This window comes from Oncorhynchus nerka, unplaced genomic scaffold, assembly GCF_034236695.1.
Source record: "Oncorhynchus nerka isolate Pitt River unplaced genomic scaffold, Oner_Uvic_2.0 unplaced_scaffold_2181, whole genome shotgun sequence".
In the NCBI taxonomy this organism is placed as follows: Eukaryota; Metazoa; Chordata; class Actinopteri; order Salmoniformes; family Salmonidae; genus Oncorhynchus; species Oncorhynchus nerka.
In genome coordinates, this window is record NW_027039113.1 from 22,876 (window position 1) to 47,792 (window position 24,917).

Below are 24,917 nucleotides of genomic sequence, written 5' to 3' on the forward strand. Positions count from 1 at the left end.
AGAGGAAGGACTGGCAACAACACTCCTCTCATTAATGTGACTGATGCAGTCCTTCTCTGTACAGTTCCATAAATACGTTGTCTAAACACTTGCTGCCTTGACATCTTGTAAATATAACTACAATCAGATCCAGGTGAATAAGGGCTTGTTATTACAAATATTATAATTTGATGAAGTTGATCCTGTATGTTGTTTCTGTTCTGTGGGTATATTCATGTTTGTGTGACATTGGGGAGACGTTGTGTCACGGCTTCCACCGAAGGTAGTTCCTCTCCTTGTTCGGGCGGCGCTCGGCGTCTACTAGTCTTCACCGATCCTTTTATCCTTTTCTGTTGGTTTTCTCTTTGCTTTTTTCACACCTGGTTTCATTTGCCTTCATTTCTGTGTGTATAATTACCCCTGTTGCCTGCCTAGGTTTGTGCGGGATTATTCGTGTGATGTTGCTCGTTAAAGTTGTGCCTATTTTGTTTTCACGTATTAAACCAAGTGTGTATATATTTAGGAGTGTTGTTTTTCCCTGCTTCCGTGAATAACTGGTTTCTCGGTTGTCGAGGGCGTTTGTTTTTTGGTATTGTTCCTGACCTGTATGTTTGTGGACTTGCCCATTAAATAACACATCTCGGACATCTCTGCTCTCCTGCGCCTGACTCCTTCACCTGCCTCTACACACAATCGTGTAACACGTTGACTCACTGTAAGGGCGTAGGTCAGGCCTAACCCCACCATGCTAGAGGGAAGGTTCTTGCCAGAGCTCCATATTGAGGCTACTGCTGCTGTTAACACAATGACAGCACCCAGGTAGTCCTGAGAGAGAAAGAGAGACAGATAAGATAGTTAGAAAGTCAGAGAGAAATTGAGACAGATAAGATAGTTAGAGAAGAGAGACAGATAAGATAGTTAGAGAGAGAGAGACAGATAAGATAGTTAGAGAGAGAGAGACAGATAAGATAGTTAGAGAGAGAGAGACAGATAAGTTAGTTAGAGAGAGAGACAGATAAGATAGTTAGAGAGAGAGAGACAGACCAGATAGTTAGAGAGAGAGAGAGAAGGAGACAGATAAGATAGTTAGAGGAGAGAGAGACAGATAAGATAGTTAGCTTGAAGAGAGATAAGATAGTTAGAGAGACAAAGACAGATAAGATAGTTAGAGAGAGAGAGACAGATAAGATAGTTAGAAGAGAGAGACAGATAAGATGTTCCTCCTTCCTCCAGAGAGACAGATAAGATAGTTTAGAGAGAGAGAGACAGATAAGATAGAAGGATTGAGAGAGACAGATAAGATAGTTAGAGAGAGAGACAGATAAGATAGTTAGAGAGAGAGAGAGACAGATAAGATAGTTAGAGAGAAGAGACAGATAAGATAGTTAGAAGAGAGAGACAGATAAGATAGTTAGAGAGAGAGAGACAGATAAGATAGTTAGAGAGAAAGAGAGACAGATAAGATAGTTAGAGAGAGAGACAGATAAGATAGTTAGAGAGAGAGACAGATAAGTTAGAGAGAGAGAGAGAGAGAGGAGACAGATAAGATAGTTAGAGAGAGAGACAGATAAGATAGTTAGAGAGAGAGACAGATGAAGATAGAGAGAGAGACAGATAAGATAGTTAGAGAGAGAGAGAGACAGATAAGATAGTTAGAGAGAGACAGATAAGATAGAGATTAACCTCCAGATAAGATAGTTAGAGAAGAGAGACAGATAAGATAGTTAGAGAGAGAGAGACAGATAAGATAGTTAAGAGATAAGAGACAGATAAGATAGTTAGAGAGATGAGAGAGACAGATAAGATAGTTAGAGAGAGAGAGACAGATAAGATAGTTAGAGAGAGAGAGAGACAGATAAGATAGTTGTATGGTAGAGAGGCAGATAAGATAGTCGGAGAGAGGAGAGACAGATAAGATAGTTCAGAGAAGTGGCAGAGACAGATAAGATAGTTGGGAGAGACAGATAAGATAGTTAGAGAGAGAGAGAGACAGATAAGATAGTTAGAGAGAGAGAGAGACAGATAAGATAGTTAGAGAGAGAGAGACAGATAAGATAGTTAGAGACAGAGAGAGACAGATAAGATAGTTAGAGAGAGAGAGACAGATAAGATAGTTAGAGAGAGAGACAGATAAGATAGTTAGAGAGAGAGAGAGACAGATAAGATAGTTAGAGAGAGAGAGACAGATAAGATAGTTAGAGAGAGAGAGACAGATAAGATAGTTAGAGAGAGAGAGAGACAGATAAGATAGTTAGAGAGAGAGACAGATAAGATAGTTAGAGAGAGAGAGAGACAGATAAGATAGTTAGAGAGAGAGACAGATAAGATAGTTAGAGAGAGAGAGAGACAGATAAGATAGTTAGAGAGAGAGAGAGAGACAGATAAGATAGTTAGAGAGAGAGAGAGACAGATAAGATAGTTAGAGAGAGAGAGACAGATAAGATAGTTAAGATAGATAAGATAGTTAGAGAGAGAGAGACAGATAAGATAGTTAGAGAGAGAGAGAGACAGTATAAGATAAGATAGAGAGAGAGAGAGACAGATAAGATAGTTAGAGAGAGAGAGACAGATAAGATAGTTAGAGAGAGAGAGAGACAGATAAGATAGTTAGAGAGAGAGAGACAGATAAGATAGTTACAGATAAGATAGTTAGAGAGAGAGAGAGACAGATAAGATAGTTAGAGAGAGAGACAGACAGATAAGATAGTTAGAGAGAGAGAGACAGATAAGATAGTTAGAGAGAGAGAGAGACAGATAAGATAGTTAGAGAGAGAGAGACAGATAAGATAGTTAGAGAGAGAGAGAGACAGATAAGATAGTTAGAGAGAGAGAGAGACAGATAAGATAGTTAGAGAGAGAGAGAGACAGATAAGATAGTTAGAGAGAGAGAGACAGATAAGATAGTTAGAGAGAGAGAGAGACAGATAAGATAGTTAGAGAGAGAGAGAGACAGATAAGATAGTTAGAGAGAGAGAGAGACAGATAAGATAGTTAGAGAGAGAGACAGATAAGATAGTTAGAGAGAGAGAGACAGATAAGATAGAGAGAGAGAGACAGATAAGATAGTTAGAGAGAGAGAGAGACATAAGAGTTAGAGAGAGAGAGACAGATAAGATAGTTAGAGAGAGAGAGAGACAGATAAGATAGTTAGAGAGAGAGAGAGAGACAGATAAGATAGTTAGAGAGAGAGAGACAGATAAGATAGTTAGAGACAGATAAGATAGTTAGAGAGAGAGAGAGACAGATAAGATAGTTAGAGAGAGAGAGACAGATAAGATAGTTAGAGAGAGAGAGAGACAGATAAGATAGAGAGAGAGAGAGACAGATAAGATAGTTAGAGAGAGAGAGAGCAGATAAGATAGTTAGAGAGAGAGAGAGACAGATAAGATAGTTAGAGAGAGAGAGACAGATAAGATAGTTAGAGAGAGAGAGACAGATAAGATAGTTAGAGAGAGAGAGAGAATTTCTTCTGTGTTGAATCAGTAAGATTCATAGTGTGATAAGATAGTTAGAGTAAGATATATAAGATAGTTAGAGAGAGAGAGAGACAGATAAGATAGTTAGAGAGAGAGAGAGACAGATAAGATAGTTAGAGAGAGAGAGAGACAGATAAGATAGAGAGAGAGAGACAGATAAGATAGTTAGAGAGAGAGAGACAGATAAGATAGTTAAGATAGTTAGTTAGAGAGAGAGAGACAGATAAGATAGTTAGAGAGAGAGAGAGAGACAGATAAGATAGTTAGAGAGAGAGATAAGAGAGAGAGAGACAGATAAGATAGTTAGAGAGAGAGAGACAGATAAGATAGTTAGAGAGAGAGAGACAGATAAGATAGTTAGAGAGAGATAAGAGAGACAGATAAGATAAGTTAGAGAGAGAGAGAGACAGATAAGATAGTTAGAGAGAGAGAGAGACAGATAAGATAGTTAGAGAGAGAGAGAGATAAGAGACAGATAAGATAGTTAGAGAGAGAGACAGATAAGATAGTTAGAGAGAGAGAGAGACAGATAAGATAGTTAGAGAGAGAGACAGATAAGATAGTTAGAGAGAGAGAGACAGATAAGATAGTTAGAGAGGAGACAGATAAGATAGTTAGAGAGAGACAGATAAGATAGTTAGAGAGAGACAGATAAGATAGTTAGAGAGAGAGAGACAGATAAGATAGTTAGAGAGAGAGAGAGACAGATAAGATAGTTAGAGAGAGAGAGAGACAGATAAGATAGTTAGAGAGAGAGAGAGACAGATAAGATAGTTAGAGAGAGAGAGAGAGACAGATAAGATAGTTAGAGAGAGAATTTGAAGTTGTGAATTCAACACAGCATTTAGCTCTAATCTCAGAAAGTCATTTCTTCTAATTGTGCAGCTCAGTGTGATAAGAAACCAGGGAGTATTGTGTTGAATACTCAGTAAGATACCATTAGTATGACAATAGTCCCATATCTTATTAATAATGTCATGGTTGAATCATGGACATGAATGTTCTCTCACCGTTCTGACCTCCAACCAGCGGTTGGCAGCAGAGAGGAACAGGTAGGCTGTGTTGTTGGTATCTGTCAGCTCCAGCATCTTCTGCTTGAATCGAGATTCATGTCTGAAGAACAAATGGAAAATAAATATAGCTAATACCTACCAGATTATTTCCCATGTGACCAGGTTTGAACCCGGCGTCTAGACTGTGTTCGTCCACACGTCTCCAGGTCCCAGTCCTGGTTATGGTTCATAGAACCACCTCCGTTAGACAAACACTGAAGTGGGATTGTTTCAGGACTGGACTATGGTGCCTGATGATGGGAGTTGGACCATGGCTGCTACATAGCTAAGTGACATCTAACATTGGGCCAAGAGAGAAAGAGTTGAGAAGCCACGGTGCTGCCAAGATGAGGAAGTCTTCAGGGAGGAAGAGGCTGTCTGAGGGGTAGTAACCGTGTGAGCTGTTTAATGTTGGATTACCACCATTCTGGGGAAAAGGAGGAATGTTCGTGAACTGTTTGGAGTGGGATTCATGTCATTCTGGATCAAGAGAAAGATTTGGGTTTGTGATGTCCTCCTTCCTCCATGAATGAATGGTTCTGGATGGGTTGGAAGACCTCTAGATGGGATTCAAGTTGTTCACACTAATATTACATATACGCAAAGGAATTAACCTCCAGTGTCAACAAATCCACCACTTTGTTTCGAGTTTCGGATCGCTAAGTACAGTGTTACTGCCTTCCTAAAACCTATAAGTGCTTCTTGAGTATGTTGTGTAACGATGCTCTGGGTGAAATTTCCACTCTGTCACACGTGTGTGTGTGTGCGTGTGTGTGTGTGTGCCTGTGTGTGTGCATGTGTGTGTGTATGGTACACTGGCCTGAATGCTCGGATGGTGGTGAGTCCCTCTGCAGTCTCAGAGAAGTGGCAGAGCAGAGGAAGCTGGGTGGAGTCATCTAAGTCCTGAAGGTCCCTGAGAGAGAAAATGAAGAAAAGTCTGGACAATGTGGAAACAGAGACGAAAAGCATAGTATAACACAATGACAGCACCCAGGTAGTCCTGACAGAGAGAGACAGATAAGATAGTTTGAGGGAGAGAGAGAGAGAATTTGAAGTTGTGATGCTGTTGTGATACTGTAAAAGGAAACTACATTGAGCTGAAATGGACCAGGTCTGCCCAGTGAACTCACTTTGAGGCGACCCGGAAGTACTTCTGTATAAAGTAGAAGGACACAGCCAGAGGAATCAGAGCGATGAGGAAGCTTGGGGTGACGAACGCTATGACCCCGATGGCTGACAGGCAGAGCAGAGTGGAGCGGGTCAAAGACTCCAGGGTAGGAGGGATGTGCTGGAGAAAGGGATAGAGAGAGAGAGAGGAGGAGAGAGAGGGGGGGGGGAGGGGGAGATAGAGAGAGGGGGGAGAGAGAGGGGGATAGAGAGAGAGAGAGGGGAGAGAGAGAGGGGGGAGAGAGAGAGGGGGATAGAGAGAGAGAGAGGGGAGAGAGAGGGGGAGAGAGAGAGGGGGATAGAGAGAGAGAGAGAGGGGGGGGGAGGGGGATAGAGAGGAGAGAGGGGGAGAGAGAGGGGGATAGAGAGAGAGAGGGGGGATAGAGAGAGAGAGAGGGGGATAGAGAGAGAGGGGGGGAGAGAGAGAGGGAGAGATAGAGAGAGAGAGGGGGAGAGAGAGAGAGAGAGAGAGAGAGGGGGAGATAGAGAGAGAGAGGGGGGGAGAGAGGGGAGATAGAGAGGGGGGTAGAGAGAGAGAGGGGGAGATAGAGAGAGAGGGGGAGAGAGAGAGAGAAAGGGGGGATAGAAAGAGAAAGGGGGTAGAGAGAGAGGGGGCGGGGGAGAGAGGGGGATATAGAGAGAGGGGGATAGAGAGAGAGAGAGGGGGATAGAGAGAGAGAGAGAGAGAGAGGGGGATAGAGAGAGAGAGAGGGGGGAGAGAGAGGGGATAGAGAGAGAGAGAGAGGGGGATAGAGAGAGATGGGGGGGAGAGAGAGAGAGGAGAGGGGGAGATAGAGAGAGAGGGGGGAGAGAGAAGGGGAGATAGAGAGGGGGTAGAGAGATAGAGAGAGAGGGGGGAGAGAGAGAGAGAAAGGGGGATAGAGAGAGGGGGGGTAGAGAGAGAGAGGGGGCAGGGGGAGAGAGGGGGATATAGAGAGAGGGGGAGAGAGGGGGATAGAGAGAGAGAGAGGGGGGATAGAGAGAGAGAGCAAGGGGGAGAGAGAGAGGGGTGATAGAGAGAGAGAGAGAGAGGGGGATAGAGAGAGATAGAGAGAGAGGGGGATAGAGAGAGAGGGGGATAGAGAGAGAGAGGGGGGAGGATAGAAAGAGAGAGAGGGGGATAGAGAGAGAGGGGGCATAGAGAGAGAGAGGGGGATAGAGAGAGGGGGATAGAGAGAGAGAGGGGGATAGAGAGAGGGAGGATAGAGAGAGAGAGAGAGGGGGATAGAGAGAGAGAGGGGGATAGAGAGAGAGAGGGGGATAGAGAGAGAGAGGGGGATAGAGAGAGAGAGGGGGATAGAGAGAGAGAGGGGGATAGAGAGAGAGAGAGAGGGGGATAGAGAGAGAGAGAGAGAGAGGGGGATAGACAGAGATAGAGAGAGAGAGGGGGATAGACAGAGATAGAGAGAGATAGGAGAGATAGAGAGAGAGAGGGGGGAGATAGAGAGAGATAGAGAGAGAGGGAGGAGATAGAGAGAGAGAGGGGGGGATAGAGAGAGAGGGAGGAGATAGAGAGAGAGAGGGTGATAGAGAGAGAGGGAGGAGATAGTATCATGTCAGTGCCACATTTCTGACCTACGCTCTGGACCTCAATGTCGTCCTCTTTAACGATCTGAGGTCACCTGAGGGACGTAATATAATGACGTGGGACATTGACTCATCTCAACAATGGACTAATTCTGACGCCTGCAAATGACTGACAAACTGTTAATATTTGTGTGAGCTGTAATCTTAAGGCCACTCAGGGCAAAGCCCAGCTGGAGAGCAGCACTGGAGTCTGTCCAATCACACCATGGCCAAAGACAGATCCTTCATCAGACAGCTTCATGAGTAGAGGATTCCCACAGTACTCATTTAACAGTTTGGCATTTGGTGGTCGCTCTTATCCAGAGCGACTTACAGGAGAAATGAGGGTTTAGTGCCTCGCTCATTGGCACATCGACAGATTGTTCACCTAGTCGGATGTGGATTTGAACCAGCGACCATTTGGTTACTGTCCCAACACTCTTAACCACTAGGGTACTTTACCCTAGTACTCCTGACTGAAATAAGTCAACAGATCAATCTACTGAGGGTGAACATCCTTTTCAGAATCACCTGATCTATGATGTTGGTGTCAGCTGAGAAACGATTCAGGATCTGGCCCAAGGGGGTCACGTCAAAGAACCTGAGAAGAGATTCAAAATATATATTATTTCAAATATTAGTCTGAAAAATATATAAAATGTGATTTTTAAAAAAATAATAAATTATTCAACACATTCTTTCTGGTTCAACTATTCAGTTCCCTTCTATTTCAACACGGATGATGTCATAAAGAGTATAAGAATCTGTAGGTGAGGTGTGTCGTGGGTACCTGATAGGTGAGGTGTGTCGTGGTACCTGATAGGTGAGGTGTGTCGTGGTACCTGATAGGTGAGGTGTGTCGTGGGTACGTGATAGGTGAGGTGTGTCGTGGGTACCTGATAGGTGAGGTGTGTTGTGAGTACGTGATAGGTGAGGTGTGTCGTGGGTATCTGATAGGTGAGGTGTGTCGTGGGTACCTGATAGGTGAGGTGTGTCGTGGGTACCTGATAGGTGAGGTGTGTCGTGGGTATCTGATAGGTGAGGTGTGTCGTGAGTACCTGATGGGTGAGGTGTGTTGTGGGTACCGGATAGGTGAGGTGTGTCGTAGGTACCTGATAGGTGAGGTGTGTTGTGGGTACCTGATGGGTGAGGTGTGTCGTGGGTACCTGATAGGTGAGGTGTGTCGTGAGTACCTGATAGGTGAGGTGTGCCGTAGATACCTGATGGGTGAGGTGTGTCGTGGGTACCTGATAGGTGAGGTGTGTCGTGGGTATCTGATAGGTGAGGTGTGTCGTGGGTATCTGATAGGTGAGGTGTGTCGTGGGTATCTGATAGGTGAGGTGTGTCGTGGGTATCTGATAGGTGAGGTGTGTCGTGGGTATCTGATAGGTGAGGTGTGTCGTGGGTATCTGATAGGTGAGGTGTGTCGTGGGTATCTGATAGGTGAGGTGTGTCGTGGGTATCTGATAGGTGAGGTGTGTCGTGGGTACCTGATAGGTGAGGTGTGTCGTGGGTACCTGATAGGTGAGGTGTGTCTTGTGGGTACCTGATAGGTGAGGTGTGTCGTGGGTACCTGATAGGTGCGTGGATGATCTTGTTGAGCAGGTTGTGGTGCAGGTTGGTAGCAGCAGACAGACCCAGGAACTCCACAGTCAGAGAGGTGATCAGACACAGGGCTATCCCCGCTCCACACAGGATGATAAACACTGGCACATAGTAGGAGTCAGGCAGACCAGCCTAGTAACCACACAATACACCACAAAGACACATAGTAGGAGTCAGGCAGATCAGCCTAGTAATCACATAACACACCACAAAGACACATAGTAGGAGTCAGGCAGACCAGCCTAGTGATCACATAACACACCACAAAGACACATAGTAGGAGTCAGGCAGACCAGCCTAGTAACCACACAATACACCACAAAGACACATAGTAGGAGTCAGGCAGACCAGCCTAGTAACCACATAATACACCACAAAGACACATAGTAGGAGTCAGGCTGACCAGCCTAGTAATCACATAACACACCACAAAGACACATAGTAGGAGTCAGGCAGACCAGCCTAGTAACCACACAATACACCACAAAGACACATAGTAGGAGTCAGGCTGACCAGCCTAGTAACCACATTATACACCACAAAGACAGTCAGGCTGACCAGCCTAGTCAGATCGGTCAGATATCAGGATTTCAACAGGCCTTACTCACTTCCACTAACACTGAGTACTGGTTGTGAAAGGTGTTCATATCTCACCGCTGAGTTTGTCCGATTGGAGAAGACAGCTGCTGCAGAGTCATTGACAAAGTCTCTTGTAACATTTCCAAAGTCTGGGGCATATCCATGAGCATCGTCATTAGCAGTCCCATTGACTGGGCCATCGCCATTAGCAGTCCCATTGACTGGGACATTGCCTTTAGAAGTCCATTCGGCCAGCCAGTAGTCGATGGCGACCATGACGGAGTGTTTCAGCAGCTTGGAGAAGACCATGAGGAAGACCATGAGGAAGCCACCAGAGGACAGGTACTGCCAGCACACCCTCCACGGGATCTTAGAGCGCCGACTGGTGGTCGTCGACATGTTGTCGTCCTCTTCCTCCTCCTCTTCCTCCTCTGTCAGGGACGAGAGAAGGAGTGATTATTGCCATATGTCGTAACAGAACTTAACTTGTATGAGATACAGTGTTTGACAATGCATTTCACCTTCTTCGTCATCGTCGACCTGGTTCTTGGCCTCTCTGGAGTAGAAAGCTCTTCTCAGGGTCTTCCTCTCCAGAGCAGTCTGACAGTTATCAATCTCAGTGTCCTGCAGTACAGATACAACTGTTGTTAGGTTGGTTGGCAGGTAAATTAGCTACACTACACATTACAGAGCAGAGGAGGCTGGTGGGAGGAGTTATCGGAGGACAGGCTCATTGTAATGGCTGGAATAAATGCAATGGTCAAACACGTTGTTTCCATGTGTTGGCTCCGTTCCATTAATTCCATACCAGCCTTTACAATGAGCTCCTACACGTCCTCCTATAACTCCACCCACCAGCCTCCTCTGTTACAGACCGTCTGTCAGTAGGAGAGTAAAGAAGTGAATATGACCTTCTCTAGTTCCTGGTCCTGTCTGTTCATCAGGGTCTTCCAGTGTTCATACAGCTCTACATCATGAGTCTGAATGTCCTTCAGAGTGCCTTCCCTCAGCACTGAGCCATCCTTCATGGCTATGATCTGGGACACAGAGAGAACCGTGTAAAATCAGGACCCTTATAAACAAACCGTCTCAGGGTAGGAATGCTGATCTAGGATCAGGTCCCCCCGCCCCGTCCGTGTCATACTCTTTATTATGATCGAAAAGGAAAAACTGATCCTGTATCAGCAGCATTCCTACTCTAAGATGCTTTATGAATACAGACCCAGTGCAAACGGTAGAGAGGAATCCACAGCAGACTGTTGAGATGCTCACCCAGTCAGCGTGGATGAGGTACTGCAGTTTGTGTGTGACCAGGACCACGGTGCGTTTATCATCCTGTAGGAACTTCAGGATGCCCTCCTGCATCAGGTGGTCACTCAGGTGGATGTCCAGCGCTGAGAACGGGTCATCCTGAGGGTTAAGGTCAGAGATCAGGGGTCAGAGACAACATGGACGATCCAATCAGATCAGAGCGTATCGGAGTGAAAGACTGTGGATTCAATTATGTTTTTTTTAACAGGAGATCATCCTTTATTCATATTAAGTCACAGCACGTTTAATTCACAGGTCTCAGATGACCTCAGGACATACAGTCAATCAAACCTAGTTCCCAGAGGACCCCGGAACCTGAATAAACACCAATGTATTACCCTAGGATGACTTAGTCTTTATACTGTACAGCACTGAGACACGTAAACAGTCCTGAGGGCAGAAGGTCTGAGATCATCAGACACAGCATGATAGACACCTCATTAGGAGACAAGACGTCATAAAGACGTACTTAGCTAATAGATGTGGCTTCTAGCTGGGTGTTCACTCTGCAGTCCCACTGTGTATTAATACAGCACTTTAGAGTGCGATTTCCTTATTTGTCAGTGTGAGCTGAGCTACGTATGGAGGAACGTGCCCGGTCCTATCCCACGACAGCCAGAGAGGCTGTATCAGGGGCGGAGGTTACACATCTAATTAACAGTTGCCACAAGGAATGATGTGGGAACACAAACAGATGAGGACATCACACAGGAGTAGGAAGAAATGGGATGTAGATGTACATAGAGTTGTCTGTAGCAGCGAGAGACGGGAAAGTGTGTGTGTGTACGTGTGTGTGTGTACGTGTGTACGTGCGTGTGTGTGTACGTGTGTGTGTGCGTGCGTGTGATTGTGTGTACGTGTGTGTGTGTGTGTACGTGTGTGTGTGATTGTGTGTACGTGTGTGTGTGTGTGATTGTGTGTACGTGTGTGATGATTGTGTGTACGTGTGTGTGTGTGTACGTGTGTAAGTGTGTATATGGCTAGTCAGGCCAGATGGCAGAGCAGAGGGATAGTCAGGCCAGATGGCAGAGCAGAGGGATGCCGGTAAACGACATGACAACTCTTGTCAGCAGTATGGTATGGTTACAAGAGAGGCCTGCGGACAGAGATCCATCCCACCTGCTGCTCCTCCCGTTCCCATACAGAGGGAGGCTGGCTGGCCCTCCCTGGATCTCCCTGGCTGCCTCTGAAATCACACCCTATTCCCGATATAGTTCATCCTTACTCACACACTGTCCCAAAAGCAGTGTACTGTTTAGGGAATAGAAAAGGGTGTCCCTGTCTTTGGCTCTATTTGGCTCTCCCTGGAACACCTAGAGAACACCCTAGAACACCTAGAGAACACCCTAGAACACATAGAGAACAGCCTAAAACACATAGAGAACACCCTAAAACACATAGAGAACACCCTAGAACACCTATATAACACCCCAAAACACATAGAAAACATCCTAGAACACATAGAGAACACCCTAGAACACCTAGATAACACACAATAACACATAGAGAACACCCTAGAATACCTAGAGAACACCCTAAAACACCTAGAGAAAACACCCTAAAACACCATAGAAAACCCAGAGAACACCCGAGAACACAGAAAACAATGTGGAATACCTGGAGAACACCCTAGTACACCCTAGAACACCTAGAGAACACCCTAGAACACCTAGAGAACACCCTAGTACACCCTAGAACACCTAGAGAACACCTAGAACACAACAAGAACACCCTAGAACACAACGAGAACACTCTAGAACACCCTAGAACAACTAGAGAACACCCTAGAACACATAGAGAACACCCTAGAACACAAAGAGAACACTCTAGAACACCCTGGCTCTGTCTGACTATTCTGAGAAGGCATCCTTGAGGGAGAGCTTCCAGCCTCTTCCAGTGAACTCAACAGGAAATGGATCTTCTATTGAAGTCAATAGATAAAGCACTTTATCATTCATTGACTCACCAGGAAGACGATGTTGGTGTTCTGGTAGAGAGCCCGAGCCACACATATCCTCTGTCTCTGGCCTCCACTCAGGTTGATCCCTGGGAGAAAAACACACTGTTAAGAAGAGTAGCCAGGTACACAAGGAATCGGACACAAATCACTGTTCACTACTAGTTCTTGGTATAATATGTCATTGTGTCTGAGGTAAGAGATGGGGCTTGTGCTTAAAAAGATGAGAATAGACAGTGATAAAAACCACAATAATACTGAGGTGATTATAATAATGTAATAATTTAGCCAGTGTTTCAGTACCCTCTCTCCGATCTCCGTCTGGTCTCCGAAGGGCAGGAGGTCTACATCAGGCTGCAGGGAGCAGGCGTCAATCACAGTCTTGTATCTGAGACACACAGCAAGGCATCAGACTGACAACACCCTCTATTAAGACACAGTTAGAAACATGGCTGCCTTGGAAACTAAGGGATTCAACAGCACAGGAAAACAGTCGTCATTAGAGAAGAGATATAAGCCAGCATCAGCCTCAAGAAGCATCAAGAGTGATAGCAATCTGATGGACCATCTAATTAGTGTCATTAAAAGTACATCTCAGCTGATGCATGACCAAGTGAATTAACCAAACACAAACATTGGTCTAGTCTTAATTACATTGATGAATGGTGTTGAGGAGCAGCAGATAATACAGTAGAGAAGAGTACAGTAGAGTAGAGTACAGTAGAGTACAGTAGAGTACAGTCGAGTAGAGTACAGAAGAGTACAGTAGAGTACAGTACAGTAGAGTACAGTAGAGTAGAATACAGTAGAGTACAGTAGAGAAGAGTACAGTAGAGTACAGTCGAGTAGAATACAGTAGAGTACAGTACAGTAGAGTACAGTCGAGTAGAGTACAGAAGAGTACAGAAGAGTACAGTAGAGTACAGTAGTAGAGTACAGTAGTAGAGTACAGTACAGTACAGTAGAGTACAGTAGAGTACAGTACAGTAGAGTAGTACAGTAGAGTAGGGTAGAGTAGAGTACAGTAGAGAGTACAGCAGAGTACAGTAGAGTAGGGTAGAGTAGAGTACAGTACAGTAGAGTAGGTTAGAGTACAGTACAGTAGAGTAGAGTAGGTTAGAGTAGAGGAGAGTAGGTTAGAGTAGAGTAGAGTAGGTTAGAGTACAGTAGAGTACAGTAGGGTAGAGTACAGTAGAGTACAGTAGAGTAGAGTACAGTCGAGTAGAGTACAGTAGAGTACAGTACAGTAGAGTACAGTCGAGTAGAGTACAGTAGAGTACAGTACAGTAGAGTAGAGTACAGTACAGTAGAGTAGAGTACAGTAGAGTAGGGTAGAGTAGAGTACAGTAGAGTAGAGTAGAGTAGGGTAGAGTAGAGTACAGTACAGTAGAGTAGGTTAGAGTACAGTACAGTAGAGTAGAGTAGGTTAGAGTAGAGTAGGTTAGAGTAGGGTACAGTAGAGTAGGGTACAGTAAAGTAGGGTAGAGTAGAGTACAGTAGGATAGAGTAGAGTACAGTAGAGTACAGTAGAGTAGAGTAGGGTACAGTAAAGTAGGAGTAGAGTAGAGTACAGTACAGTAGAGTAGGTTAGAGTATAGTAGGTTAGAGTAGAGTAGAGGAGAGTACAGCAGAGTAGGTTAGAGTACAGTACAGTACAGTAGGTAAGAGTACAGTACAGTACAGTAAAGTAGGTTAGAGTAGAGTAGAGTAGAGGAGAGTACAGTAGAGTAGTTAGAGTACAGTACAGTAGGTTAGAGTAGAGTCGAGTAGAGTACAGTACAGTAGGTTAGAGTAGAGTACAGTACAGTACAGTAGGTTAGAGTAGAGTAGGTTAGAGTAGAGAAGTGTAGAGTAGAGGAGAGTACAGTACAGTAGGTTAGAGTACAGTACAGTACAGTACAGTAGCTTAGAGTACAGTACAGTAGTAGACAGTACAGTACAGTAGAGTAGGTTAGAGTACAGTACAGTACAGTAGAGTGGAGTACAGTACAGTAGAGAAGAGTACACAGTACAGTAGAGTAGTACAGTAGGAGTAGAGTAGAGTACAGTACAGTACAGTACAGTAGAGTAGAGTAGAGTAGAGTAGAGTACAGTAGGGTAGAGTAGAGTACAGTAGAGTACAGTACAGTAGAGTAGGGTAGAGTACAGTACAGTAGAGTAGATTAGAGTACAGTACAGTACAGTAGAGTAGGTTAGAGTAGAGTAGAGGAGAGTACAGCACAGTAGGTTAGAGTAGAGTACAGTAGAGTAGGGTACAGTAAAGTAGGGTAGAGTAGAGTACAGTAGAGTACAGTACAGTAGAGTTGGTTAGAGTACAGTACAGTACAGTACAGTACAGTACAGTAGATTAGAGTAGGTTAGAGTAGAGTAGAGGAGACTACAGCAGAGTAGGTTAGAGTAGAGTACAGTAGAGTACAGTACAGTACAGTAAAGTAGGGTAAAGTAGAGTAGGAGAGGAGAGTACAGTACAGTAGGTTAGAGAGCAGTACAGTACAGTACAGTAGAGTAGGTTAGAGTAGAGTAGAGTAGAGGAGAGTACAGTAGAGTAGGTTAGAGTAGAGTACAGTACAGTACAGTAGAGTAGGTTAGAGTAGAGTAGAGTAGAGAGTACAGTAGAGTAGTTAGAGTACAGTACAGTAAGTTAGAGTAGAGTACAGTACAGTAGGTTAGAGTAGAGTCGAGTAGAGTACAGTACAGTAGGTTAGAGTAGAGTACAGTACAGTACAGTAGGTTAGAGTAGAGTCGAGTAGAGTACAGTACAGTAGGTTAGAGTAGAGTACAGTACAGTACAGTAGGTTAGAGTAGAGTAGGTTAGAGTAGAGTAGAGGAGAGTACAGTAGAGTAGGTTAGAGTACAGTACAGTACAGTACAGTATGTTAGAGTAGAGTAGAGTAGAGAAGTGTAGAGTAGAGGCAAGTACAGTACAGTAGATTAGGGTAGAGTAGAGTACAGTATAGTAAAGTAGAGTAGAGGAGAGGAGATGAGAGTAGAGTAGAGTAGCTTAGAGTACAGTACAGTACAGTACAGTAGGTTAGAGTAGAGTTAAAGTAGAGTAGAGTAGAGTGGAGTAGAGTACAGTAAAGTAGAATAGAGTGGAGTAGAGTACAGTACAGTAAAGTAGAGTAGAGTGGAGTAAAGTAGAGTAGGGTAGAGTATGGTAGAGTAGAGAGTGGTGTTTTACCTCTGTTTGTTGAAGGGACTGCCAAACGTGATGTTATCCTCCACGGTGGCATTCAGCAGCCAAGACTTCTGGGTAGCGTAGCCCACAGAGTACCTGTTCTTACTGAGGCATTATGGGAAATGGAGGCAGAAGAGAGAGAGCTCAAACTACAAACATGGAGGTAGGGGAGGGGGTAATCTTTGAGACGTCAACATTGAGGCACATCAAGCGGTGAGTGGGGGAAGTGGGTTTAGGTTTCTAACACAGGTTAATGATGAGCTGGAAGAGTTGAACCAAAATAACAACAATGTGCTGGGAGTCCAGTTTGTTGATCTTGTTGGATGTGCAGCAGAACTACCCAAAGAACTACCCAAAGGATATGCTTGAGGATAAGAGCATTATGTATCTGAAGGCACAGTGCTTTGTGTACCATTGTGTACCAGTGTTCCCACCACCATATGTTATATGCCACCATATGCCTTAGCTGTTATTAATGGCTGAGTAATTGTACGATATAAGAGAAAGAGAGAATGAAGACGTTAGCTATGGGTCATGCACACTAACCAGGATGTTGGTCTCTTTGTGTACTGTATTCCTATTGTCTCCTGTTGAAAACATACTGTGGAGGTGAATCCACAGTGTCAAAATATATCTCTATCCCTTTAACTGCCTTTTCAGTCAGTTACTTCAGACCCAGACTCCCAGCATGGAAGCACACAAACACTCCACGACTCACTCCACGACTCACTCCACGACCAGCTAGTAACAACTCAATGATCACCATGACTGAGGAATGGAGGGGTTGAGGGAGGGATATAGGGAATGATGGCAGGGGAAGGGAGGGATTGAGGGAGGGATATAGGGAATGATGGCAGGGGAATGGAGGGGTTGAGGGAGGGATATAGGGAATGATGGCAGGGGAATGGAGGGGTTGAGGGAGGGATATAGGGAATGATGGCAGGGGAATGGAGGGGATTGATGGGAGGGGATATTGAGGGAATGATGGCAGGGAATGGAGGGGTTGAGGGAGGGATATAGGGAATGATGGCAGGGGAATGGAGGAATTGAGGGAGGGATAAAGGGAATGATGGCAGGGGAATGGAGGAATTGAGGGAGGATAAAGGGAATGATGGCAGGGGAATGGAGGGGTTGAGGGAGGGATATAGGGAATGATGGCAGGGGAATGGAGGGGTTGAGGGAGGGATATAGGGAATGATGGCAGGGGAATGGAGGGGTTGAGGGAGGGATATAGGGAATGATGGCAGGGAATGGAGGGATTGAGGGAGGGATATAGGGAATGATGGCAGGGGAATGGAGGGGTTGAGGGAGGGATATAGGGAATGATGGCAGGGAATGGAGGGGTTGAGGAGGGAGGGATGGCAGGGAATGGAGGGATTGAGGGAATGATGGCAGGGGAATGGAGGGGTTGAGGGAGGGATATAGGGAATGATGGCAGGGAATGGAGGGATTGAGGGAGGGATAAAGGGAATGATGGCAGGGGAATGGAGGGGTTGAGGGAGGGATAAAGGGAATGATGGCAGGGGAATGGAGGGGTTGAGGGAGGGATATAGGGAATGATGGCAGGAATGGAGGGGTTGAGGGAGGGATAAGGGAATGATGGCAGGGAATGGAGGGGTTGAGGGAGGGATATAGGGAATGATGGCAGGGGGGAATTGAGGGAGGGATATAGGGAATTGGGGGAGGGATATAGGGAATGATGGCAGGGGAAGGGAGGGATTGAGGGAGGGATATAGGGAATGATGGCAGGGGAATGGGAGGGATGATGAGGGGGAGGGTTGAGGGAGGGATATAGGGAATGATGGCAGGGGAATGGAGGGGTTGGGGGAGGGATATAGGGAATGATGGCAGGGGCAATGGGGAGGGATTGAGGGAGGGATAGGGAATGATGGCAGGGGAATGGAGGGATTGAGGGAGGGATATAGGGAATGATGGCAGGGGAATGGAGGGATTGAGGGAGATTAGGGAATGATGGCATGGGAAGGAGGGATTGAGAGATTGAGGGAGGGATATAGGGAATGAGGGCAATGGAGGGATTGAGGGAGGGATATAGGGAATGATGGCAGGGGAATGGAGGGATTGAGGGAGGGAGAGGGAATGATGGCAGGGGAATGGAGGGATTGAGGGATTGAGGGAGGGATATAGGAATGATGGCAGGGGAATGGAGGGGTTGAGGGATAGGGAATGATGGCAGGGGAATGGAGGGGTTGAGGGAGGGATATAGGGAATGATGGCAGGGGAATGGAGGGGTTGAGGAGGGATATAGGGGAATGATGGCAGGGGAAGGAGGAATTGAGGGAGGGATATAGGGAATGATGGCAGGGGAATGGAGGAATTGAGGGAGGGATATAGGGAATGATGGCAGGGGAATGGAGGGATTGAGGGGGATATAGGGAATGATGGCAGGGGAAGGGAGGGATTGAGGAGGATATAGGGAATGATGGCAGGGGAATGGAGGAATTGAGGGAGGGATATAGGGAATGATGGCAGGTGAATGGAGGAATTGAGGGAGGGATATAGGGAATGATGGCAGGGGAATGGAGGAATTGAGGGAGGGATAAAGGGAATGATGGCAGGGGAAGGGAGGGATTGAGGGAGGGATATAGGGAATGATGGCAGGGGAATGGAGGGGTTGAGGGAGGATATAGGGAATGATGGCAGGGGAAGGGAGGGATTGAGGGAGGGAATAGGGAATGATGGCAGGGGAATGGAGGGATTGAGGGAGGGATATAGGGAATGATGGCAGGGGAAGGGAGGGATTGAGGGAGGGATATAGGGAATGATGGCAGGGAAGGAGGGATTGAGGGAGGGAGAGAGGGATATAGGGAATGATGGCAGGGGAATGGAGGGGAGGGATTGAGGAGGGATATAGGGAATGATGGCAGGGAATGGAGGGGTTGAGGGAGGGATAAAGGGAATGATGGCAGGGGAATGGAGGGGTTGAGGGAGGGATATAGGGAATGATGGCAGGGGAATGGAGGGGTTGAGGGAGGGATATAGGGAATGATGGCAGGGGAAGGGAGGGATTGAGGGAGGGATAAAGGGAATGATGGCAGGGGCAATGGAGGGATTGAGGGAGGGATAAAGGGAATGATGGCATGGGGGGAATTGAGGGATTGAGGGAGGGATATAGGGAATGATGGCAGGGGAATGGAGGGATTGATGGGAGGGATATAGGGAATGATGGCAGGGATATAGGGAATGGAGGGCAATGGAGGGATTGGGGAGGGATAGGGAATGATGGCAGGGGAATGGAGGGATTGAGGGGAGGGATATAGGGAATGATGGCAGGGAATGGATTGGAGGGATTGAGGGATTGAGGGAGGGATATGAGGGAATAGGGAATGATGGCAGGGGAATGGAGGGGTTGAGGGAGGGATATAGGGAATGATGGCAGGGGAATGGAGGGGTTGAGGGAGGGATATAGGGAATGATGGCAGGGGAAGGGAGGAATTGAGGGAGGGATATAGGGAATGATGGCAGGTGAATGGAGGAATTGAGGGAGGGATATAGGGAATGATGGCAGGGGAATGGAGGAATTGAGGGAGGGATATAGGGAATGATGGCAGGGGAATGGAGGGATTGAGGGAGGGATATAGGGAATGATGGCAGGGGAATGGAGGAATTGAGGGAGGGATATAGGGAATGATGGCAGGTGAATGGAGGAATTGAGGGAGGGATATAGGGAATGATGGCAGGGGAATGGAGGAATTGAGGGAGGGATATAGGGAATGATGGCAGGGGAAGGGAGGGATTGAGGGAGGGATATAGGGAATGATGGCTGGGGAATGGAGGGATTGAGGGAGGGATATAGGGAATGATGGCAGGGGAAGGGAGGGATTGAGGGAGGATATAGGGAATGATGGCAGGGGAATGGAGGGATTGAGGGAGGGATATAGGGAATGATGGCAGGGAAGGGAGGGATTGAGGGAGGGATATAGGGAATGATGGCAGGGGAAGGGAGGGATTGAGGGATTGAGGGAGGGATATAGGGAATGATGGCAGGGAATGGAGGGATTGAGGGAGGGATATAGGGAATGATGGCAGGGGAATGGAGGGATTGAGGGAGGGATATAGGGAATGATGGCAGGGGAATGGAGGGATTGAGGGAGGGAGGGAGGGAATGATGGCAGGGGGAATGATGGCATTGAGGGATTGGAGGGATATAGGGAATGATGGCAGGGGAATGGAGGGGTTGAGGGAGGGATATAGGGAATGATGGCAGGGGAATGGAGGAATTGAGGGAGGATATAGGGAATGATGGCAGGGGAAGGGAGGGATTGAGGGAGGGATATAGGGAATGATGGCAGGGGAATGGAGGGATTGAGGGAGGGATATAGGGAATGATGGCAGGGGAAGGAGGGATTGAGGGAGGGATATAGGGAATGATGGCAGGGGAATGGAGGATTGAGGGAGGGATATAGGGAATGATGGCAGGGGAATGGAGGGTTGAGGGAGGGATATAGGGAATGATGGCAGGGGAATGGAGGAATTGAGGGAGGGATAAAGGGAATGATGGCAGGGGAAGGGGGGAAGGAGGGAGGGATGATGAGGGAATGGAGGGATATAGGGAATGATGGCAGGGGAAGGGAGGGATTGAGGGAGGGATATAGGGAATGATGGCAGGGGAAGGGGGGATTGAGGGAGGGATATAGGGAATGATGGCAGGGGAAGGGAGGGATTGAGGGAAGGAGGGATATAGGGAATGATGGCAGGGGAAGGGAGGGATTGAGGGAGGGATATAGGGAATGATGGCAGGGGAAGGGAGGGATTGAGGGAGGGAGAGAGGGATATAGGGAATGATGGCAGGGGAATGGAGGGATTGAGGGAGGGATATAGGGAATGATGGCAGGGGAATGGAGGGGTTGAGGGAGGGATATAGGGAATGATGGCAGGGGAATGGAGGGATTGAGGGAGGGATATAGGGAATGATGGCAGGGGAAGGGAGGGATTGAGGGAGGGATATAGGGAATGATGGCAGGGGAAGGGGGGGATTGAGGGAGGGATATAGGGAATGATGGCAGGGAATAGAATTGAGGGAGGGAGGGAATGATGATTGAGGGAAGGAGGGATATAGGGAATGATGGCAGGGGAAGGGGGGATTGAGGGGGAGGGATGGAATGATGGCAGGGGAAGGGGGATTAGGGAGGGATGGAGGATATAGGGCAGTGGAAGGGAGGAAGGGGATGACGGCAGGGTCCCTTCAGAGGAAGTTTAAAAAGGGGTACCTCCTGGTTTCTTCAAAAGACCCGTCCGTCTCAAAACAACTGCAAGTCACGTTCAATGTGTTAGAGTCTGTACAGCCAGATAGACACAGCCACCTCGACTTCAACTTCCTTTACACATGAAGAGCTGAACCGCACGCGCGTGCGTGTGTGTGTGTTTGTGTGTGTCTGTGTACAGAGTCGCGTATGTGTGTTCAAATGTAAATCTAGCAGAAGTGTCTTTATAGTAAAGCCCTGTATCGGGGCGAAGACATTTGGACAGAGAGCCAAGAGTCAATTTAATCCAGCTTTATCTACAGAATGACCTCCCTCAACAGTGCATGCATACTGTCATGATACTGTCATTGTCTCAGGCCCAGGACACTGTCTGCTCTAATAGTGTTATGGCTTCTCCTAGAATGATGTAGGTCTACATGAGGGTGGGTGGGATTCAGTGGGGATAACAGCGACTGCTTAATCAACCATTCTCAACCCAGTCCTTGGGGCCACTAGTCCTTTCACATATTTGGTGTATATTCAAAACTAGCCTAAATGATTCAACTAGTCAACTAATAGCCAACTGACTTAAGTGTTGAGACCCAAATGATTCACATGGTCAACTAATAGCCAACTGACTTAAGTGTTGAGACCCAAATGATTCACATGGTCAACTAATAGCCAAATGACTTAAGTGTTGGGACTAAAGGATTCATATGGTCAACTAATAGCCAAATGACTTGTAAATGTAGAATGTACTGTACAGGGATGAGATGGGAAGAGTAACCCGAGGGAGAAAATACCTGTTGGCCTCGTGCAGCATCTCACTCACAGGCAGTCTGATTTAGATAGAAAACAACCACGACAGAAGAAGACAGAACACAGACAAAGCTGAGGTTAGTGTCTACGGCCCCGTGGTGACTACCTGTCCTGCTATGGTACTGACTGGCACCTTCGTTCGCTCACATAAGAGTGGACTTTATTTGGAAAGGTCAATTTGATTTTTCAATTACTGCTAAGAAGAGCAGCCGTTATGGTTCTAAACAGATTGAGGAGACATAGTGGTTCTAATGGTAACTGTGGTGCACCATCAGTATCATAGAGAACTTTAAAGAACTATATGGACCATGTTTCATAGCAGTGTATGAAGGGAGAGAAGTGTTTAATAGATTGGTAGGGTATATTACAGCTTATTAACAGGCTGGGACTTAATGGAGAACAATCAAATCAACAGTTACTAAACCTACGACAAACTAATACCACTGTTTTCATTCAGTCCAAATAGCTCCAAATGAAAACCTTCCGGTCAGAAGTGTATTATTCATTCAATAACCCAAACAAATACTTAACCCAATCCAATCTAATTCAATTATACAATTGAACACTTCCTGGACACGTAATCACGCTAACTCCCAGCCAATATGTCGTTGGCAAGAAAATGCTGCAACGCCCAGTTCGTTAGCAATTAGCATGTGTCTGTTCTTCCGCTCAGGTTTCAGTCTAAATGCTAATGCTATGAATGCTAATGCTATGAATGCTAATGCTATGAATGCTAATGCTATGAATGCTAATCAGAGATCCATCTCCAGAACATCACAGACGACCAAATCTTAATTTGACATTAGAGTACATTAATGTGAGTGCAGATCTCAAATTAAGATTTGGCCCTAGGAGATGGACATTCTGTTTGGTTGTAAAAATATGAATAACAGAGAAATGTGAAGACAGAGAGTTGAAAATGGAAAGGTCCAGTTTGTGATGGTGACTGTGAGGTTGTGTTATAGAGATGAGTAGATAGATAGATGATGTTAGACAGTCAAAGTTCAGGCAAAGCTGTCACCAGCAAGCAGACAGTGAGCGATGTACAGAGAGACAGAGGAGCAGCCAGCTCTCCTTCCATAGCAACCACAGCCACAGAGACAGACACAGACACAGGAAGGACAACACACAGGACCAACAAGATGGAGGGTGGAATGGCTTCTTATTCCACAGATGAAGGCTTTGATTAGCATTGGTGGAGAAGCACAGTGAAACACCCATTTCAAATGGACTTAATGGACGAGTCTGACAGCTAGTCAACTCTAGAAAGACACGACGACCCAAAACGAGACTGAGAGGGATAAAGAGGAAATGAGATGTGTCCATCTTGGTCTTTGAGTGGACCTCAGCATGTTCAGTACCTAATAAAGATGAGGACCCCAGAGATTTACACCCTATTATAGACCTTCTAACATGTAGCTTATGCCGGTTGGTACCACTCACTTGCTCCAGTAGACCTTTCCACTGAGGGTCTGCATCTCTCCCAGCATGGCCAGCAACAGGGATGACTTCCCACAACCCACCTGGCCCACGATCATGGTCAGCTGACCTGGAGATCAGACAGGACAAGAAGACTATATAAAAGAAGACACTATATAAAGATAAGAAGACACTATATAAAGGTATGAAGACACTATATAAAGGTATGAAGACACTATATAAAGATAAGAATACACTATATAAAGGTAAGAAGACACTATATAAAGGTATGAAGACACTATATAAAGGTATGAAGACACTATATAAAGATAAGAAGACACTACTATAAAGGTATGAAGACACTATATAAAGGTATGAAGACACTATACTAAAGATAAGAAGACACTATATATAAAGATAAGAAGACACTATATAAAGATAAGAAGACACTATATATAAAGATAAGAAGACACTATATATAAACATAAGAAGACACTATATAAAGATAAGAAGACACTATATATAAAGATAAGAAGACACTATATAAAGATAAGAAGACACTATATAAAGATAAGAAGACACTATATAAAGATAAGAAGACACTATATAAAGATAAGAAGACACTATATAAAGGTATGAAGACACTATATAAAGGTATGAAGACATTATATAAAGAAGACACTATATAAAGATAAGAAGACACTATATAAAGATAAGAAGACACTATATAAAGATGAAGACACTATATAAAGGTATGAAGACACTATATAAAGATAAGAAGACACTATATAAAGGTAAGAAGACACTATATAAAATGAAGACACTATATAAAATGACACTATATAAAGATAAGAAGACACTATATAAAGGTATGAAGACACTATATAAAGATAAGAAGACACTATATAAAGATAAGAAGACACTATATAAAAAAAAGATAAGAAGACACTATATAAAGATAAGAAGACACTATAAATAAAGATATATAAAAGATAAGAAGACACTATATAAAGATAAGAAGACACACTATATAAAATGTAAATAAGAAGACACTTAAATGTAAATGTAATAAGAAGACACTATATAAAGGTATGAAGACACTATATAAAGGTATGAATACACTATATAAAGAAGACACTATATATGAAGACACTATATAAAGGTATGAAGATACTATATAAAGATAAGAAGACACTATATAAAGATAAGAAGACACTATATAAACATAAGAAGACACTATATAAAGGTATGAAGACACTATATAAAGATAAGAAGACACTATATAAAGATAAGAAGACACTATATAAATGTAAATATAAATGTAATAAGAAGACACTATATAAAGGTATGAAGACACTATATAAAGTATGAATACACTATATAAAAGAAGACACTATATATGAAGACACTATATAAAGATAAGAAGACATATAAAGGTATGAAGACACTATATATGAAGACACTATATAAAGATAAGAAGACACTATATAAAGGTAGAAGACACTATATAAAGATAAGAAGACACTATATAAAGATAAGAAGACACTATATAAAGGTATGAAGACACTATATAAAGATAAGAAGACACTATATAAAGATAAGAAGACA

General features: G+C 45.0%; 1 protein-coding gene across 1 annotated transcript in view; it reads right to left on the reverse strand.

The window, feature by feature from the left end:
- LOC135567304 (ATP-binding cassette sub-family C member 9-like) overlaps window positions 1-23,439 on the reverse strand; it is a gene marked incomplete at its 5' end in the record, with an annotated part of 43,922 nt that extends 20,483 nt beyond the window's left edge. Inside the window, 15 exons of the mRNA XM_065014734.1 lie at window positions 694-804; window positions 4,466-4,568; window positions 5,328-5,420; window positions 5,638-5,795; window positions 7,772-7,841; window positions 8,814-8,977; window positions 9,500-9,855; window positions 9,946-10,048; window positions 10,336-10,461; window positions 10,697-10,834; window positions 12,702-12,797; window positions 12,996-13,080; window positions 15,874-15,975; window positions 21,875-21,910; window positions 23,334-23,439. Of these exons, the coding sequence (XP_064870806.1) occupies window positions 694-804; window positions 4,466-4,568; window positions 5,328-5,420; window positions 5,638-5,795; window positions 7,772-7,841; window positions 8,814-8,977; window positions 9,500-9,855; window positions 9,946-10,048; window positions 10,336-10,461; window positions 10,697-10,834; window positions 12,702-12,797; window positions 12,996-13,080; window positions 15,874-15,975; window positions 21,875-21,910; window positions 23,334-23,439 (1,847 nt within the window). The remainder of the gene's footprint in view (window positions 1-693; window positions 805-4,465; window positions 4,569-5,327; window positions 5,421-5,637; window positions 5,796-7,771; window positions 7,842-8,813; window positions 8,978-9,499; window positions 9,856-9,945; window positions 10,049-10,335; window positions 10,462-10,696; window positions 10,835-12,701; window positions 12,798-12,995; window positions 13,081-15,873; window positions 15,976-21,874; window positions 21,911-23,333) is intronic.
- Between the last annotated feature and the right edge of the window lie 1,478 nt (window positions 23,440-24,917).